General features: G+C 39.6%; 1 protein-coding gene across 50 annotated transcripts in view; it reads left to right on the plus strand.

The window, feature by feature from the left end:
• Positions 1-19,834, plus strand: part of CEP63 (centrosomal protein 63) — a 73,996-nt gene that overhangs the window by 43,671 nt on the left and 10,491 nt on the right. For 36 of the 50 annotated variants that reach the window (XM_086316264.1, XM_086316213.1, XM_086316417.1 and 33 more), the window contains 5 exons: positions 12,615-12,848; positions 13,101-13,240; positions 14,986-15,123; positions 18,310-18,424; positions 19,281-19,478. In XM_086316264.1, coding sequence (XP_086172390.1) covers positions 12,615-12,848; positions 13,101-13,240; positions 14,986-15,123; positions 18,310-18,424; positions 19,281-19,478 — 825 coding nt within the window. Of the gene's footprint in view, positions 1-12,614; positions 12,849-13,089; positions 13,241-14,985; positions 15,124-18,309; positions 18,425-19,280; positions 19,479-19,834 lie in introns of all 50 variants that reach the window. The other 14 variants (XR_015132386.1, XR_015132385.1, XR_015132384.1 and 11 more) reach the window with 3 other exon arrangements.

The raw sequence follows: 19,834 nt of genomic DNA on the forward strand, positions 1-19,834 counted from the left end.
AGATCAGGCAGGACAGAAAGGGAGCTTCAAAGGCTCAGAGGGAGGGGAGAAGATACTTTGTGGCAGGCAGAACAGAGACCAAAAACACAGATGATCTGGGCCACCTCACTGCACTCCCCAGCCTGTGATACGTATCTGATGGTGCATGCAGGGGCTGGGTGCTAAAACTCAGGCTTCAGAGGTCAAACCATAGGACTGGAGTTGGCTGCATGGAGACACCCTGAAGGAGTTGGGAGTGTGGGCCAGAACTGGGAGTGTATGCAGGACAGAGCTGAGGTCCACATAGAAGCTGCATGGTTAACAAGCATGCAGAGGAGGAGGTGGGGCCTCACTATAGGAGCCTCATTTTTGGCATGCTTGCAGTGGGTATGGCTCTGCCTCCATGAGCTTTGGGAGCATGCAAACACAGAAGGGTTGTCCAACACAGAAGCAGAGCTGAAATCTGAGCAGATCCCCAGGGGCCACATGACTTTGGAAGCAGGGCTGAAATCTGAACTTTATCTGGTGGCTTTGCAACTTCAGCAGATTTACACCTGGAGTGCCTTTGTAAGCTCAGTGGTGGTGGGACATCTGAGCAGATTACTGGTACTCCTATGGTTGAGGTGGGTCTGGAGGTAGTAGCTGTGGGCATTGTGGGCAGGGACATGTGGAGCCAGGGCCAGGATGATACTGTATCTCCCATAGTGGGTACAGGTGTGCAACTAATCATGACTATGGTGGGTCCCAGTGCCTGACATAAGTAGATCTGTGCCAGTGGATCTCTGTTGATGACTTTGTGAGCACAGCACCTGAGGGACACCCAGTTCCTACATTTTCACAGCTGAAAGCAGTGCCAGCAGCAATGTAACAGCAGTGTACTTTGTGAGCATGCACATTGGGCAAAAGCTGACACCGAAGAGTGTACTTTCTGGTGGATAGCTCCTGCAGAAGAGTAATCAGTGACTCCTCTCCCAGTGGAAGCGCACCAGTTACACCTACCCCACATTGTAGCTCATAAACAGATCTAGGGGCATCTGCTCCAACAACTGGGGAGCAGATCCTGCTCCTGACAGAGCTTTGACAGCCACAGAGCAAAGAGGAGGCCCTGCTCAACATGCAGTGCAGGCTCTGGTTACAATGCCATTCACGCCCTGTATCAAGGGGATAACAGCCAGCAAACTGAGGAAAGACATGGGAGGCTTCTATACTAAAAGCCCTTGCACCAAAAATATTAGACACATGCAGGCCACACACAGATGCTCCTACACAAAAACAGCCACAAGTAGGTAACTGTTTCTCCTAAATTTAGAGTTAGAAATGTAAGTATAAAGAAGCAGAGGAACCACTCCTAATTAAAAGAACAAGAGAAGTCTCCTGAAAGAATAAACAATGAAACAGATCTCTCCAGTCTACCACATCTTGAGTTCAAAAAGGAGGTAATAAAAATACTAAACAGCACAAAACTCCTAGAGGAGAACATAGGCAAAACATGGTGTGACAGAAATTGTAGCAATGTTTTCTTAGGTCAGCCTCCCAAAGTAATAAAATTTTTAAAAAATCAAATGGGACTTAATCAAACTTAGATGCTTTTAAGGAAACTATAAACAAAATGAATTGTGTAGCTGCTATGGAAAGTAGTATGGAGGTTTCTTTAAAAACTAAAAAGAGAGTTACCATATGACTCAGCTTTATCCTATTCCTGGGCATATATCAACAGATAGCTGTAATTCTAAAAGATACATGCCCCCCACCCAAACACACTGATTATAAACAGCACTGATTATAATAGCCAAGACATGGAAGCAACGTAAATGTCCGTTGGCAGATGAATGAATAAAGAAGATGTGACATATATATATATATATATATATATATATATATATAAAGGAAACTATAAGCAAGGTGAAAAGACAACCTTCAGCATGGGAGAAAATAATAGCAAATGAAACAACTGACAAAGGATTAATTTCCAAAATATACAAGCAGCTTATACAACTCAATAACAGAAAAACAACAAAAGTGGGAAAAAGACCTAAACAGACATTTCTCCAGATAAGACATACAGATGGCTAACAAACACATTAAAAGATGCTCAGTATCGCTCGTTATTAGAGAAATGCAAATCAAAACTACAATGAGATATCACCTCACACTGGTCAGAATGGCCATCATCAAAAAGTCTACAAATAATAAATGCTGGAGAGGGTGTGGAGAAAAGGGAACCCTCTTGCTCTGTTGGTGTGAATGTAAATTGATACAGCCACTATGGAAGACAGTATGGAGATTCCTTAAAAAACTAGAAATAAAACCACCATATGACCCAGCAATCCCACTCCTAGGCACATACCCTGAAGAAACCAAAATTGAAAAAGACAGTGTACCCCAATGTTCATTGCAGCATTATTTACAATAGCTAGAATGTGGAAGCAAACTAGATGTCCATCAACAGATGAATGAATAAAAGTTGTGGTACATATATACAATGGAATATTACTCAGCCATAAAAGGAACACATTTGAATCAGTTCTAATGAGGTGGATGACCCTAGAGCCTATTATACAGAACGAAATAACTCAGAAAGAGAAAGATAAATATCCTATACTAATGCATATATACGGAATCTAGAAAGATGGTACCAAAGATTTTATTTGCAGGGCAACAGCAGAGAAACAGACAACAGATTTTTGGACACGGGGAGAGGGGAAGAGAGGAGGAGGGGGAGGAGAGGGTGAGATGTATGGAGAGAGTAACATGGAAACTTATATTATCATATGTAAAATAGAGAGCCAATGGGAATTTGCTGTATGTCTCAGGGAACCCATACAGGAGTTCTGTATCAACCTAGAGGGTTGAGATGGGGAGGGAGATGGGAAGGAGATTAAAGAGGGAGGGGACATACGTATATCTGTGGTTGAGTCTTGTTGATGTTTGGCAGAAACCAACAAAATTCTATAAAGCAATTATCCTTCAGTTAAAAATATAAATTTAAAAATTAAAAAAAGATGTGGCATACACACACACACACACACACACACACACACACACACACAACACACACCAGAATGCCTAAGAGAGACAGAGACAGTGTGCCTGAAGATGAAGAGACAGAGATAATGCCTGAAGAACTATGGATGAAGGTTCATAGCATTGTACAGGACCAAAACCAACCCAGGTACAGGTAGTGACCAAAACCATCCCAAAGAAAAAGAAATGCAGTAAGGCAAAATGGTTCTCTGAGGAGGCCGTTCTGATAGCTGAGAAAAGAAGAGACGCAAAAGGCAAAGGAGAAAGGAAAAGGTAAACCCAACTGAATACAGAGTTCGAAGAATAGCAAGGAGAGAAAAGAAAGCCTTCTTAAGTGAACAATGCAAATAAATAGAGGAAAATAATAGAATGGTAAAGACTAGTGGTCTCTTTAAGAAATTTAGAGACACCAAGGGAACATTTCCTGCAAAGGTGGACACAACAAAGGGCAGAAATGGTATGGACCTAACAGAAACAGAAGAGATTAAGAAGAGGTGGCAAGAATACACAAGAACTGTACAAAAAGGTCTTAATGACCTGGATAACTATGATGGTGTATCACTCTCTAGAGCCAGACATCCTGGAGTGTGAAGTCAAGTGGGCCTTAGGAAGCATCACTATGAACAAAACTAGTGGAGGTGATGGAATTCTTCTAGCTCAGCTCTTCACAGTCCTTAAAGATGATGCTGTTAAAGTGCTGCACTCAATATGCCAGCAAATTCGGAAAACTCAGCAGTGGCCACAGGACTGAAAGAGGTCGATTTTCATTCCAATCCAAAAGAAGGACAAGGCCAAAGAATGTTCAGACTACATACACTTGTGCTCATTTCACATGTTAGCAAGATAATGCTCAAAATCCTTCAAGATAGGCTTCAATAGTACACGAGCCGAGAACTTCCAGATGTACAAGCTGGGTTTAGAAAAGGCAATGGAACTAGAGATCCAATTGCCAACATCCGTTGGATTGCAGAGAAAGCAAGGGAATTCCCCCAAACATCTGCTTCTGCTTCATTGACTACACTGAAGTCTTTGGTGGCATGGATAACAACAAACTGTGGAAGATTCTTAAAGAGATGAGCATACTAGACCACCTTACTTGCCTCCTGAGAAACCAGTATGCAGGTCAAGAAGCAACAGAACCTGACATGAAACAATGGGCTGGTTCAAAATTAGGGGAGAAAGTACGTCAAGGCTGTATATTGTCACCTTATTTAACTTACATGCAGAATACATCATGTGAAGTGCCAGGCTGGATGAATCACAAGCTGGAATCAAGATTGCCAGGAGAAACATAAGCAACCTCAGATATGCAGATGACACCATCTAATGGCAGAAAGTGAAGAGGAACTAAAAATCCTTATGATGAAGGTGAAAGAGGAGAGTGAAAAATCTGACTTAAAACTCAGCATTCAAAAAATTAAGATCATGGCATCCAGTCCCATCACTTCAGGGCAAATAGAAGGGGAAAAAGTGAAAGCAGTGACATTTTGTTTTCTTGGGCCCCAAAAATCACTGAAGATGGTGACTGCAGCCATGAAATTAAAAGATGCTCCTTGGAAGAAAAGCTATGACAAACCTAGACAGCGTATAAAGAAGCACACACATCATTTTGCTGACAGAGGTTCAATATTTTGGCCACCTGATGCAAAGAGCTAACTCATTGTAAAAGATGCTGATGCTGGAGAAAATTGAGGGCAACAGGAGAAGGGGGTGACAGAGGGTGAGATGGTTGGATGGCATCACTGACTCAACGGACATGGGTTTGAAGAAACTCGGGGATATAGTAATGGACAGAGAAGCTTGGCATGCTGCAGTTCATAGGGTTGCAAAGAGCAGGACATGACTTAGCGACTGAACAACAACAATATATGAGAAACCCATAGCTAGAATAATATTCCACTGTGAAAGGCTGAAAGCTTTTCTACTAAGATTAGGAAACACCCAAAGATGCCCATCCTCACCAGTTTTATTCACCATAGTATTAGGAATCCTAACCATTGCAATCAGGCAAGAAAAAGATAAAAGGCACCCAGACTGCAGAGGAAGAAGTAAAACTGTTTGCAGGTGATATGTTACTACATACAGAAAACCCTAAAGCCTCCACAATAATAAAAACAGAAATGGCTGCTAATGAATTCAGTAAAGTTGATGTCTAAAAAAATCAATATACAGAAATTTGTTGCTTTTTTGTACACTAATCATGTACTATCAGAGAAATTAAGATTTCAGGCCCATTTACAACTGCATCAAAAAGTTTAAAAGTTTAAAATACCAAAAAAATGTGAAACACCTGTACTTTGAAAACTAAGACTTTGAGAGAAATTGCAGATGGAGATGACACAAATAAATTGAAAGATATACCATGCTCATGGATTAGAAGAATTAATACTGTTAAAATGTCCATACTGCCTAAAGCAGTTTATACATTCAGTGAAGTCCCTATCAAAATTCCAATGATATTTTGCACAGAACTGGAACAGATAAGTCTAAAGTTTGTATAGAATCACACACACACAAAACCAAACCCCAAAGAGCTAAAGCGATCTTAAGAAAGAAGAAGAAAGTTGTAATTATCATATTCCCTGATTTCAAACTATTGTACAAATCTATAGTAATCAAAAGTATAAGGTGCTGGCATAAAAACAGACACAGATCAATGGACCAAATAGCCCAGAAATAAATTTACATTTATATTGTCATTAATTTATATGGTCATTAACTTATAACCATATAAATTGGGAAAGGAGTACATCAGGGCTGTATCTTGTCACCCTGTTTATTTAACTTAGATGCAAAGTACATCATGCGAAATGATGGGCTTGATGAAGCACAAGCTAGAATCAAGATTGCCAGGAGGAATATTAATAACCTCAGATATGCAGATGACCCCACCCTTATGTCAGAAAGTGAAGAGGAACTAAAGAGCCTCTTAATGAAAGTGAAAGAGGAGAGTGAAAAAGTTGCCTTAAAACTCAACATTCAGAAATCTAAGATCATGGCATCTGGTCCCATCACTTCATGGGAAATAGATGGGGAAACAATGGAAACACTGACAGACTTCATTTTCTTGGGCTCTAAAATCACTGCAGATGGTAACTGCAGCAATGAAATTAAAAGATGCTTGCTCCTTGGAAGAAAAGCTATGACCAACCTAGACAGCATATTAAAAAGCAGAGACATTACTTTGCTGACAAAGGTCAGTTTAGTCAGAGCTATGGTTTTTCCAGTAGTTATGTATGGATGATAAAGCTGAGCACCGAAGAATTGATGCTTTTGAACTGTGGTGTTGGAGAAGACTCTTTGAGAGTCCCTTGAGCTGCAAGGAGATCCAACCAGTCCATCCTAAAGGAAATCAGTCCTGAATATTCATTGGAAGGACTGATGCTGAAGCTGAAGCTCCAATACTTTGGCCACCTGACGCAAAGAACTGACTCATTAAAAAGACCCTGATGCTAGGAGAGATTGACGGCAGGAAGAGAAGGGGACGATAGAGGATAAGATGGTTGGATGCATCACTAACTCAATGGACATGAGTTTGAGCAAGCTCCGAGAGTTGGTGATAGACAGGGAAGCCTGGTGTACTGCAGTCCATGGGGTTGCAAAGAGTTGGACATGAGTGAGTGGCTGAACTGAACTGAACTAATTTATGACAAGGAAGCCAAGAATATACAATGGGGGAGAAGACAGTCTCTTCAAAAAATGGTGCTGGGAAAAAAGAATGAAACGACAGGTTTTTATACCTTGTATAAAAATAAACTGAAAATAGATGACACGTAAATGTGAAAGCTGAAAGCATAAAACTCCTAGAAGAAAACATAGATAATATGTTCTTTGGCGTTGTTCTTAGCAATATATACACACACATATATATATATATATATATATGTGTATATATATATTTGGATCTGTATCTTCAGGCAAGGAAAACAAAAGCAAAAATAAACAAGTGGAACTCTATCAAACTAAAAAGCCTTGCACAGGAACTGATGGCAGAGGCACTATCAAAATGAAAAGGTATACTGCTGAATCAGTTACGTTCAGTTGCTCAGTCGTGTCCAACTCTGCGACCCCATGGACTGCAGCACACCAGGCTTCCCTGTCCATCACCAGCTTCTGGAGCTTGCTCAGACTCATGTCCATTGAGTTGGTGATGCCATCCAACCATCTCATCTTCTGTCGTCCATTTCTCCTCCTGCCTTCAATCTTTCCCAGTGTCAGAAGAAGAGTCAGTTCTTTGCATCAGGTGGCCGAAGTATTGGAATTTCAGCTTCACCATCAGTCCTTCCAGTGAATATTCATGATTGATTTCCTTTATTATTGACTGGTTTGATTTCCTTGCAGTCCAAGGGACTCTCGAGTCTTCTCCAACACCACAGTTCAAAAACATAATTTCTTTGGCACTCAGCTTTCTTTATGGTCCAGCTCTCACATCCATACATGACTACTGGAAAAACCATAGCTTTGACTAGACGAACCTTTGTCAGCAAAATAATGTGTCCGCTTTTTAATATGCTGTCTACGTTTGTCATAGCTTTTCTTCCAAGGAGTAAGCGTCTTTTAATTTCATGGCTGCAGTCATCATCTGCAATGATTTTGTTGTCCAAGAAAATTGAATTGGAGGACATATTTGCAAATGATTTATCTTGTAAGGAGTTTAATATCTAAACTATACAAAGAACTTAAAGAGGTCAAGGTCAAAAAACAACCTGATTTTTAAAAATTGGCAGAGGACTTGAATAGACATTTTTCCAAAGGAGACATTCAGACTTGAGAAAAGATATTCAGCATCACTAATTATCAGGAGAATGCAATTCAAAACCACAGTGAGATACCATCTCACCCCTGTCAGAATGGCTATTACCCAAAGGTAACAAGTAAGTGTTGAAGATGATGAAGAGAGGGGAGCCCTCCTGCACTGTTGTGTGTATGTACTCGGTCATGTCCAGCTCCTGCAACCCCATGGACTGTAGCCCACCAGGCTCCTCTGTCCGTGGAATTTTCCAGGCAACAATACTGGAGTGGGTTGCCATTTCCTACTCTGGGAGATTTTCCTGACACAGGAATTGAACCCAAGTCTCTTGCGTCTCCTGCATTGGCAGACGGATTCTTTATCTTTGTACCATCTGGGAAGCCCCCATGCAATGTTGGTGGGAATATAAATTGGAAGCACAGCATAGAGATTCCTTAAAAATTAAAAAAAGAACTATCATATGATCTAACAATTACAATTCTGTCCATTTTTCCAAAAAAAAAAGACTAATTCAAAAGGATATGTGTACCCCTATGTTCTTTGCATCATTATTCACAGTAACAAAGATACGAGGCAACCCAAGTGCCCATTGATAGATGAATGGATAAAGAAAATGTGGTATATGAATCATAAAAAAAGAATGAAATTTTACCATTTGCAGCAATCTGGATGTCCCTAGAGGATATTATGCTAAGTGAAATAAGACAGAGAAAAACAAATTCCATATGACTTCACTTACATGTGGAATCTAAGGGATGAAACAACAGAAACAGACTCATAGATCCAGAGAACAAACTGGCAGTTGTCATGGAGGAGAGGATGAGGGGAGTTGGGCAAAATAGGTGAAGGAAATTAATTTAAATTTCCAGTTATAAAATAATTAAGTCATGGGATGTGATGTGCGGCATAGGAAATATAGTTTATAATATTGTAATAGCTTTGTACAGTGACAGATGGCTATTAGACTTATCATGGTGATCAGTAATAATGTATATGTGTCAAATCACTATGTTTTACACCTGAAACTAACATACTGTATGTCATCTGTACTTCAGTGTAAAAAAAAGGGGGGAAAAGGCTGTATTTTTGATGCTATAGAACTAAGATATTGGTTAGTTTTTATGTATCAAATCTAGACTCGCTGGTTAAACTATAGCTTAGTTAAACTATTAATTTCAACACCAGTTTACTTTAAGATCACGGATTTGAACTGAATGTTAAATAGCTATTACAGTGTTAGACAATGCTAATGTTTTGCAATCACGTATTGTCTTTCATTCTGAGCATCCAGTTGAGCAGTGGTTTTCTAGCTGTGTTCTGCCAAGCCCCAGGGCTACTGTGCAATTTAAAATAGGGTTGGGAGGTTCAGTAAGCCGGGCTCTTTCTCTTACCACCATCATCCAGTATCTTCAGTGTTTTATTCTGTGCAGAATTCTGTGTAAGGTTTCCCCTTGTTGAGGTGGGTAGTTTATGTGGTATTTTAAAAGTTTGGAGGCAGTTGCATCCTGGCATCTAAACCTGCTTGATGTTCTTTTTTCACACTATTGTGGGAATCTGGTAAAAAGTTTTTGATTCTTTATGCTGGAATCTTGGTCTGTAATTTATATAAACACTGTTTTTCTGCCTCTTTGCCTTTCTCCTCCCACCCTCTCTCTGGCTTATGGGCATCATTGAGCATCTACTTTATGTGACCATAGTAGGATTTTGGCCCTGTACTGTATACAATAAAAATCTTTACACAGCAGATAGATTTCCCAGAGACTTAAATTTCTAAAATAAAATTGTGTGCTTTACCTTTTAAAAATACTTAGAATATGGGAAGTTTTACTTACACAAATACTTTATGTCTGTCTTCAGTGTGAAGATGAAGTACCTTTCAGGATGCTGGAATTAAACTTGTGAAAAACTAGAAAGTTGGGAGCTAAAAACCAGTGTAAAAAAAAAAACAAAAAAACAGTATAGCTGGGATACAAAGCCTAAAAAATCATCCAAATGTACAGGAATTGTGTACTACAGGTCCATGAGACAGTTGCTAAAGTGGCTTGTCTTCTCATTCTCTTGACATTGTCTTTTACAGAGCAAAAGTTTTAAATTTTAATGAATTTCAGCTTATCAGTTATTTCTTTCAGGGATCATGTCTTTGGTGTTGTATTTACAAAGATACCACTATACCCAAAGTTAGCTACGTTTTCTCCTATATTATCTTTCAAGAGTTTTGTAAGTTTTGCATTTTACATTTAGGTCTATGATCCATTTTAATTAATTTTTGTGGAGAGCATAAAGCCTTTGTCAGACATGTCATTTTTTTTTCTTGCATATGGATGTCCAGTTATTCCAGCACCGTTTGTTGAAAAGACTATCTTTGCTCCATCTTATTACCTTTGCTCTTTTATCGAAGATCAGTTGACTATATTTATAAGGGTCAATTTCTGGGCTCTGTATTCTGTTCCCTTAATCTATTTGTCTGTTCTCTTGCTGATACTACACTGTTGATGACTATAGCTTTATAGTAAATCTTGAAGTTAGGTAACATCAGTCAGCCAACTTTGTTCTTCTCTTTTGATATTGTATTAGCTATTCTGACTCTTTGCCTCACCCTGTAAACTTTAGAATCAGTTTTGTTGATATTCACAAAATGCTGATAACTTGCTGATATTTTGATTGGGATTGTATTGAATTCATATATAATATTGGGAAGAACTGACACTTTGACTGTATTGATTCTTCCTTTCCATGAACATGGAATATCTGTCGTTTATTCTTTGACATCGTTCATCAGAGATCTGTAGTTCTTCTCTTATAGATCTTGTACATATTTTATTAGATTTGTACTTAAGTAATTTCTTTAGGTGTTAATATAAATAGTGATGTGTTTTTTTGTTTTTTAATTTTTATTTTATTCATTTGGCTGCAATGGATCTTAGTTGCAGCATCATATCCACTTCTGTAGTTGTGGTGCATGGGCTTAGTTGCTCCAAGGCATGTGGGATCTTGGCTGCCTGATCAGGGATTGAACCCGTGTCCTCTGCATTACAGGGCAGATTCTTAACCACTGGACTACCGGGAAAGTCCTATGTTTTGTTTTTAATTTAAATTCCACATGTTTACTTTTGGCATATAGGAAAATGGTTGACTTTTATATATTAACCTTATATCTTGCAACCTTCCTATAGTTGCTTATTAACTCAAGGGAATTTTTTTTTTTTTTGGTTGATTCTTTCAGATTTTCTACATAGATGATCACATCATCTGTGGATAAAGGTAGTTTTATGACTTCTTTCCTGATCTGTATACCTTTTATTTCCTTTTCTTACTGCATTAACTAGGACATCCACTATGATGTTGAAAAGGAGTGATGTAAGGATAGATTGTTGCCTTATATCTGATCTTTGTGGGAAAGTGTCAAGTTTCCCAACATTAAGTATAATGTTAGCTGTATGGTTTCTGTAGAAAGTCTTTGTCAAGTTGAGAAAGTTCCTCTCTATTCCTAGTTTTTATCATGGAGTTTTTTTTTTTTTTCTTTCTATCATGAATATATTATATATACACATATATATGTATGTATATGTATTTTTAAAATTGGAGAACAATTGCTTTACAATGTTGTGGTGGTCTCTGTAGTACATCAGTGTGAATCAGTCATAATTATATATATATCAACTCTCTCTTGAGCCTCCCTACCTGCCACATTCCACCCCTCTGGGTTGTCTTAGAATGCCAGACTGGGCTCCCTGTATTATACAGCAACTTTCCACTGACTGTCTGTTTTACACGTGATGGTCTATGTATGTCAGTGGTATTTGCTCAGTTCATCTCACTCTCACCTTCCCCTGCTGTGTCAAGTCTGTTCTCTACTAGGTTCATCACTACCACTTTTCTAGATTCCATATATATGTGTTAATATATCAGTACTTGTTTTTTTCTTTCTGACTTACTTCACTCTATATAAGAGGCTCTAGGTTCATCTACCTCACTACAACTGACTCAGATTTATTCCTTTTTATGACTGAGTATATTCCATTGTACCACAACTTCTTTATCCATTCATTTGTTGATGGACATCTAGGTTCCTTCCATGTCCTAGCTATTGTAAATAGTGCTGTGATGAACATTGGGGTACATGTGTCATTTTGAATTGTGGCTTTCTCAGGGTATATGCCCAGTTGTAGGATTGCTGGGTCATATGGTAGTTTGGGGGCTTCCCTAGTGGGTAAGTGATAAAGAATATGCCTGCAATTCAGGAGACCACTTTCTACACAAGGGATGTGGGTTCAATCCCTGGATTGGGAATATCGCCTGTAGAAGAAAATGGCAACCCACTCTAATATTCTTGTCTGGAAAATCCCATGGACAAAGGAGCTTGGAGGGCTACAGTCCACGGGGTCACAAGAGCCAGACATGACTTAGTGACTAAACCACCACCACATGGTGGTTTTATCCCTAGTTTGTTGTGAATCTCCATACTGTAGTGGCAGTACTAGTTCACGTTCCCACCAGCAGTGCAGCAGGGTTCTAGTTTCTCTACATGCTCTCTAGCATTTATTGTTTGTAGTTCTTTTTCTGATGACTATTCTGATTGGTATGAGGTGATACCTCATTGTAGTTTTGATTTGTATTTCTCTTATAATGAGTGATGTGAACATCTTTTCATGTGTTTATTGGCCATCTGTATGTCTTCTTTTGAGAAATGTCTGCTTAAATTTTTGTTCAGTTTTTGACTGGAGTGGTGAATGAATTATATATTACTTAATGATCTATTGCTGTATGTTTTTATGGAGGTAAAATTCAGTTTCATTTTCATTCTTCCTTGTTCATTGATTATTCTTTTACTTTTACCAATTGGTAATTTGTGTATTTTTAGGCTCAGCTTGCCAATCGGAAACAAAAATTAGAGTCTGTGGAACTGTCCAGCCAGTCGGAAATTCAGCACCTGAGCAGTAAGCTGGAGCGGGCCAATGATACTATCTGTGCCAATGAGTTGGAAATAGAGCGCCTCACCATGAGAGTCAATGACTTGGTTGGAACCAATATGACTATTATGCAAGAGCAGCGGCAGAAAGAAGAAAAATTGAAGGAATCTGAAAAACTGCTAGAGGTATATTTTTAAATTTTTATATACTATAACTGAGGAAATGTGTGTGTGTCTGTTTTAAGAGAAACTAACCTAGAACCAGGTTCCAAAATCTGCAGTTTCTTACCTACCCTATAGCCAGTGGATCAGATATTGACATTGGGCCTATTAATACTGTATCTGTTATATAATTTACAGTTTGACTCCTGGCTTCCTTTTCTCATGAAATAGAAAAACTGTAATAACATCTGACTTTTTTTCTGAGTATTTTTACAGGTTCTGCAAGAAGAAAAGAGAGGATTGAAGGCAGCTCTTCAGACTCAAGAAAATTTTATCCATGATGCAAGAATACAAAAGGAGAAGCTGCAAGCAAAATTAAAGGCAGTTGATACTCAACACACAGTAGAGACCATAAGGTATAATCTTAAATGTTATTAGTCTTAGCCACAGGGTGGTTTGGCATTTGCATGGTTTTTAATATTACATATTCATAATTTTGTGCTTGATCATATTATAGGTTTTCTTAGTTTTAATTTCAGAGTTAAATTTTTAGGGTATTAGATAATAATGTGTGGTTATTTTTTTCTACCTTCAGTGTGGGTCCCCTAAACAAGAAACTCTGACGTTTAGAAAGTTAGAAGCCCTTTTGTCAATCTGCATGGGCTTCCCAGGTGGTGCAGTGGTAAAGAATCCACCGACCAGTGCAAGAGACGTGGGTTCAGTCCCCTGGGTTGGGAGATCCTCGGGAGGAGGAAATGACAACCCATGCCATTATTCTTGCCAGGATGATCCAATGGACAGAGGAGCCTCACAGGCTACAGTCCATGGGGCTACAAAGAGTCAGACATGACTTAGCGACTATTCTTTCTCTGTCTCCTGTTAATTTGTACCCTTGCTAAAACTCCAAACGTGAAAGGAATTATAGTCTTTTGTCTCCTGGGAGGCCTACCTTCTTTGGTAAAATAGATCATGAGTAGTAGCTGGTAAGGACATGTACTTATCTTCTGTGAGAACTCCAAAATTACAACTTGCTGCTGAACAACCATCAACAGAAGTATGTTGGCTCCCACCAAAAAGATACCCCACGTCCAAGGGCAAAGGAGGAGCCCTGGCAAGATGGTAGGAGGGGCACAATCACGTTTAGAATCAACCCCATACTGGCCAGAGATGCTCAGAGGGCTCAAACAAACCTTGTGCCACTGGGACCCAGGGATCCCACAGAGACTGAGCCAGAACTGTGTTTGAGTATCTCCTGCAGAGGTATGGGTCAGCAGTGGCTTGCCGCAGAGGCAGGGGCTCTGGGTGCAGTAGACCTGGGTATGGCATAAGCCCTCCTGGAGGAGGTCACCATTAACCCCACCATAGGGCAGCCAGAACTTAGAGAAACAGACTCTTGGAGGGCACAAACAAAACCTTGTGTGCACCAGGACCCAGGAGAAAGGAGCAGTGACCCCACAAGAGACTGAGCCAGACTTGCCTGTGAGTGTCCAGGAGTCTCTGGCAGAGGCGTGGGTCGGTGGTGGCCTGCTGCAGGGTCAGAGGCACTGATTGCGGCAGTGTGTGCATGGAACCTTTTGAAGGAGGTCTCTATTATCTTCATTACCTCCACCATAGTTTGCCCTCAGGTCAAACTCCTCCAACAGGGAGGAAACACGACCCCCACTCCCTATCAACAGAAAATTGGATTAAAGATTTACTGAACATGACCCCATCCATCAGACCAAGACCCAGTTTCCCCCTTAGTCAGTCTCTCTCATCAGGGAGCTTCCTTATCCTTATCCATCAGAGGGCAGACAGACTGAAAACCACAATCACAGAAAACTAACCAAACTGATCACATGGACCACAGCCTTGACTGTGAGCCATGCCATGTAGGGCCACCCAAGATGGATGGGTCATGATGGAGAGTTCTAACAGAACGTGTTCCACTGGAGAAGGGAATGGCAAACCGCTTCAGTATTCTTGCCTTGAGAACCCCTTAAAAAGGCAAAAAGATAGGACACTGAAAGATGAACTCCCTTTTTTCGTAAACCAGGAAACAGACTAAAGAATTCTGAAGAGTTTCATTACTAAAAAGAATTGGGAAAATATGAACTGCCTCTGTGTTGTTTTTGTTTGCAAAGATACAGGCCTTTAACAATCCTTCTATATCTTCCCGTAGATCACTGGAGGAACCTCTGGCAGAAAGGAGGTATGCCTCTCAAGGGCAGGGGGACTTGCAGAACGTGCTCTGCCAACTGGATTTTACCCACACTAGTGAAGAGCTTCTGCAGGCAGAGGTGACGCGTCTGGAAGGCAGGTAGATAATTACATGCATTTCAGCAATGTTCAAATTGTTAGAAACTATTTCAATCATTGTATTGATAAAGTAAGCTAATATAACAAATGAAAACATGTTTTTTCCTCCAGCTTTCACAAATTGGCCTAACTTCTGATTTCACTGAGATTAAAGGAGAACTTTGATCTCAAGTAAAGTAGAACTTCCTAATCTTTTTACCACCAGACCTACCAGTCAGCCTGCACCTGTCTGTGCCCTTAATCTGTGAAGAGTGGATGAATCAATGGATGACATGTCTGTGCTTCTAAGATTCCACTTCTGTATAGTTTCTACAGTTTTTTCTTTTCTTTTTTACATTGTCAATTCTTAATCTCTGCTAAATCATTTCCCCTGGTATAAAATTTGTTTTAATATTCCTCATCTTGGGAAAAAGATGAAAACCCTCCTTTAATTCTACATCCCTGTCAAGTTACTTCCATACTTCTCTGCTCTTCTTCAAAACCCAATTCTTCAAGAGGTGTCTGTATTGACTCTCTGTATGTTTTCACATTTCTCCCATGCAGAAGGCCTTCGGTTAGACTGGCTTTCCCCTCTACCAGCCACCTCACTGGGGAGGTCTCACTGGACATGTGGTGCTCCTTCCTTCTGTTCTGAAATGCTGTTGATATGTCCTTGTGTGTTGATTGAATTCTTACTTATGCTGTACTATGCCCAGCTCACTTGTATTACAATACAGTGAACTTTTTTTTTTTTGGTCATACTGCAGAACTTTTTGATTAGGAGCAGTTTGATATTTTATTTTAAACGTAAATCACAGTCATTTGTACTCTAATATTTTCTGCATGTAGAAGATAAAAATATATAAACTGTTAGCCTGCAGGGAAACAAACAACCAAAAAATTTCCATTTTGCCTTTTTAAGTAACAAATTTTTGTCCCTTCTCTAACTAATATATCTTTTATTACTGTTTTTGGAAACCACTAAATATTTTCTTTGCATAGTAAATATACATGCATCCACAGAGTTTTTGCTTTATTTCTCACCTTGAAATACTTAAGATAGTCTTAATTCTCATTACTGAAGTATATTTGCACACTGTAGATTGAATAAAATAAAGTTTAGTATTCTTATTGACGGGCTTCCCTGGTGGCTCAGACAGTAAAGAATCCGCCTGCAATGCAGCAGAGCTGGGTTCAGTCCCTGGGTTGGGAAGATCCCCTGGAGGAGGGCTTGGCAACCCACTCAAATATTCTCGCCTGGAGAATCCTCATAGACAGAGGAGCCTGGTGGGCTACAGTCCATGGGTTGCAAAGAGTTGGACACAACCAAGCACAGCACAGCACATTCTTCTTGACATGGCTTCCCTGGTGGCTCAGCAGGTAAAGAATCCATTTGTACCAGTGAAGGAGACACAGGTTAAATCCTTGAGTTGGGAAGATCCCCTGGAGAAGGTATGGCAACCCACTCCAGAATTCTTGCCTGGGAAATCCCATGGACAGAGGAGCCTGGTGGGGATCCATGGGATCGCAAAAGAGGTGGACACGACTTAGCAGCTAAACAACAATGACAAATTGTTATTGATATTAGAGCTGATATTTATAACTTTTATCATAGATTTCCCATTGATTAACTTTTTAGTGGTCTTTTACATGTTTTGCTATGCTTTCAGCAGACTCTGAAGACTTGTGTCTTGCTTCCGACACACTGCCAACCTGGAACACCTTATTCTCTTTAGGCCTCGATTTTTCCATCTTTAGATAGGACAAGTTTATTTCTGATTTTTCTTCTCTCTCTATCTCAGTGTTCTATTTGACATATTGTAGTCATGTCGCTAAGAGTTGGACATGACTGAGCTGCTTCACTTTCCCTTTTCACTTTCATGCATTGGAGAAGGAAATGGCAACCCACTCCAGTGTTCTTGCCTGGAGAATCCCAGGGACAGCAGAGCCTGGTGGGCTGCCGTCTATGGGGTCGCACAGAGTCGGACACGACTGAAGTGACTTAGCAGCAGCAGTCATGTACTAAGTACCACATAATAAGCATTCTAGGATTTTTAGAAATAAGGTTGGAATAAATGGATACAAATACCCCTGTTCAGTAATAAAACTGAATGACTTTAAAGATTATTTTTCTATAGCAAAAGACAGGTAGAAAAAGGAACCCTTTTAGACAGCTTATTTGTATTGTTCAGTTTGAACAGAATACTCCCTGAAACAGGAACTGGAGGAATGTACATGATTGTTTTGTGTTGTTGTATTGCCAAGGTGATATTTTGAACAATAGCTTATCTGGTAAATTGGCTGTGTGTGGGAACAGTCTAACAGTTATTAAGCCTTTATTGAACAGTCTGGAGCCAAATGATGAAGGGCCCGAGAGTATGGTGGACAAGGTTAAAGGGAGGTGAGAAGTTAAAGATATTATTTTAATTATAGAATTTGTAGTTTGAGAGACAGAATATGTACATTAAAAGACCTAAGAGCAATTTAAAGTGAAAGTTCTAGAAAGTGTCTACATTCAAACTCTAACAATTGAAAGTAGACTGTTTTTAAGATGATTTAGGGGAATGAGGGTTGGGGTGGCTCTATCCAGGTAAATGCTGATTCGATTCTTGAAAGGTGTTGACTGTCCATTGTCAGGTGGTAGGGGGAGGTGCTGTGTGGCCAAGGAGGTGGTATGTGAAAAGAAAAGAAGTCAGACTTAGCACATGGCGCAAGGCAGACTGTAAAGCCTAGCAATTTAGAAGCAAAGCGACTTGATAGTGGATATAAGCTGTGAGATAAGAGAAGTATGGTGTCCCTGATGAGGGATAAATAAAGGTGACAGACTGGGAACTCATGATTATTTTGGCAGCTGTGTATAGGATGGGGTTGTAATTAAGCGTGGTGAAGACTGACGTTATGATGGCAGCTCGTGTACGACTAGAGAGAAAAAATTGCCTATGTTGCTATAACATTTAGAATTTTGTAACCAGTAGTATTTTAAGCAGATAGAAGGTATATAGGTGAACACAGAAGTCAAAAGTATCTCCCCAGAAGTGTGGATTGGATTTTGCTGACTCCACTGATATGGAAATTGGAAATGAGTTTTATTTTGGGGTACAAAGTGATGTTTATTTCTTGGACATTAAGAGAGTAGTTAGATAACTGAACTTGTGGGATTCAGGGTTTTGTTTTGTTTTAAATATGTGACCTTATTTTTGTCATAAAGCTTAGAATCTGTGAGTGCAACATGTAAACAGCTGAGCCAAGAGCTAATGGAAAAATATGGAGAGCTGAAGAAGATGGAAGTGCACAACAATGAGTACAGGGCTGAGATCAAGAAGGTGAGAGGTGCAAACCCCTCCATGTTTGTAGACTGAGCAGTGGGTTGGGAGGTTATAGTAGTTAATTTTAATGAGAGGAAAATGTCATCCAGAGGCCATGTGATGCTCATGAGTAGAGTGCCTGTAAGGTGCTTAGGAGAATGTCTGTGTCATTCTCAGGGATGCCGTTTAAGTGTTTTCAAGATAATTGAAGGCTGCCCCCTTTGAACTTTACAACTTTATTTTAAATATGTCTTGATGAAAAATTTTCTAAAAGATAACACACCTTCTTGCTTGCATGAACACATGAACATATTAATTGAGCTGGCATTTAGTATTTTCTTACTGGCTGAAGGTGGTGATGGATGTGTGTTCTCTTCTGTACTATGGGTAGTTATATCCTCATTGGCATTTGAAGTTTGTGGAATTTGTCTCTGTGTTAGTGGCCCTAGCTGTCCTGTTTGTTGAGTCATTTCTATTACTTCTTTGAGATTACTTCTAGCTCCTTTCTTTTTCTCTTTCTGTTATCTTCTGTGGACCAGGAAACCATATAAGCAAATTTTGAGATTTGCAACCAGAAAGAGTGAAGGTAACGAATGCTGTCCTCTAGACTATGTGTGCTTCAGCTCGTTGATGCTGGTTCTCAGCATTTGAGTCAGCTGTCTCTCACTGTTTGGAGATCTAATAAATAATTGTGGGCATAACCACCTGACCTTCAGTACAGATATGCAGCTTGGTAAATTGCTAATCTTTTGCAGATTTAATTAGGGAAAAATTTATGACTTGAGGCAAGGTAAAAATTACTCTATTATTAATATTATATTTTTCTATCTAACATGTCTTTTCTCAATTTGTAATGCTTTGTATTTTTTTGCAGTTGAAAGAACAGATTTTACAGGCTGAACAGAGTTACAGTTCTGTACTAGAAGGAATGAAGATGGAGATCTCCCAGCTAACTCGAGAGTTACATCAGCGAGATATCACTATTGCTTCCACCAAAAGTTCTTCCTCTGACATGGAAAAGCGACTCAAAGCAGAGATACAAAAGGCAGAAGAAAAAGCAGTCGAGCATAAGGTGAAACTTGAACAAAAATTTTCTTTATTTGAAGTTTGTTTTTGAAGGTTCAATTTATTAAAGGTATAATTTGCATAGTGTTTAGTTCAGTACATTTTTATTAACCCCCTTCTTTAGGCTGGTTAACAAGTAGTCTAGTGAAGATTGGCAGGAGTTAAGAGTAGTTCAGACAAGTGAAAGGGCTGTTTCTGTGGTGAGTGGTGACGGTTACCTGTTCGCTGTGGCAGGTGGGACAAGTGGTAAGGGGTGAGATGGGAAAGCAGGGCTTAGCTCCTGAAAGGCCCGCCTGCCCTGTGCGGGGGTTTTCATGTTATCTTGGGGTCTGTAGAGAATGGGTTAAACAGGAGCAAAACGTA

The sequence above is a fragment of the Bos grunniens genome, chromosome 1 (genome assembly GCF_055505025.1).
Source record: "Bos grunniens cultivar Pamir isolate PY7600 chromosome 1, Bosgru_T2T1.0, whole genome shotgun sequence".
In the NCBI taxonomy this organism is placed as follows: Eukaryota; Metazoa; Chordata; class Mammalia; order Artiodactyla; family Bovidae; genus Bos; species Bos grunniens.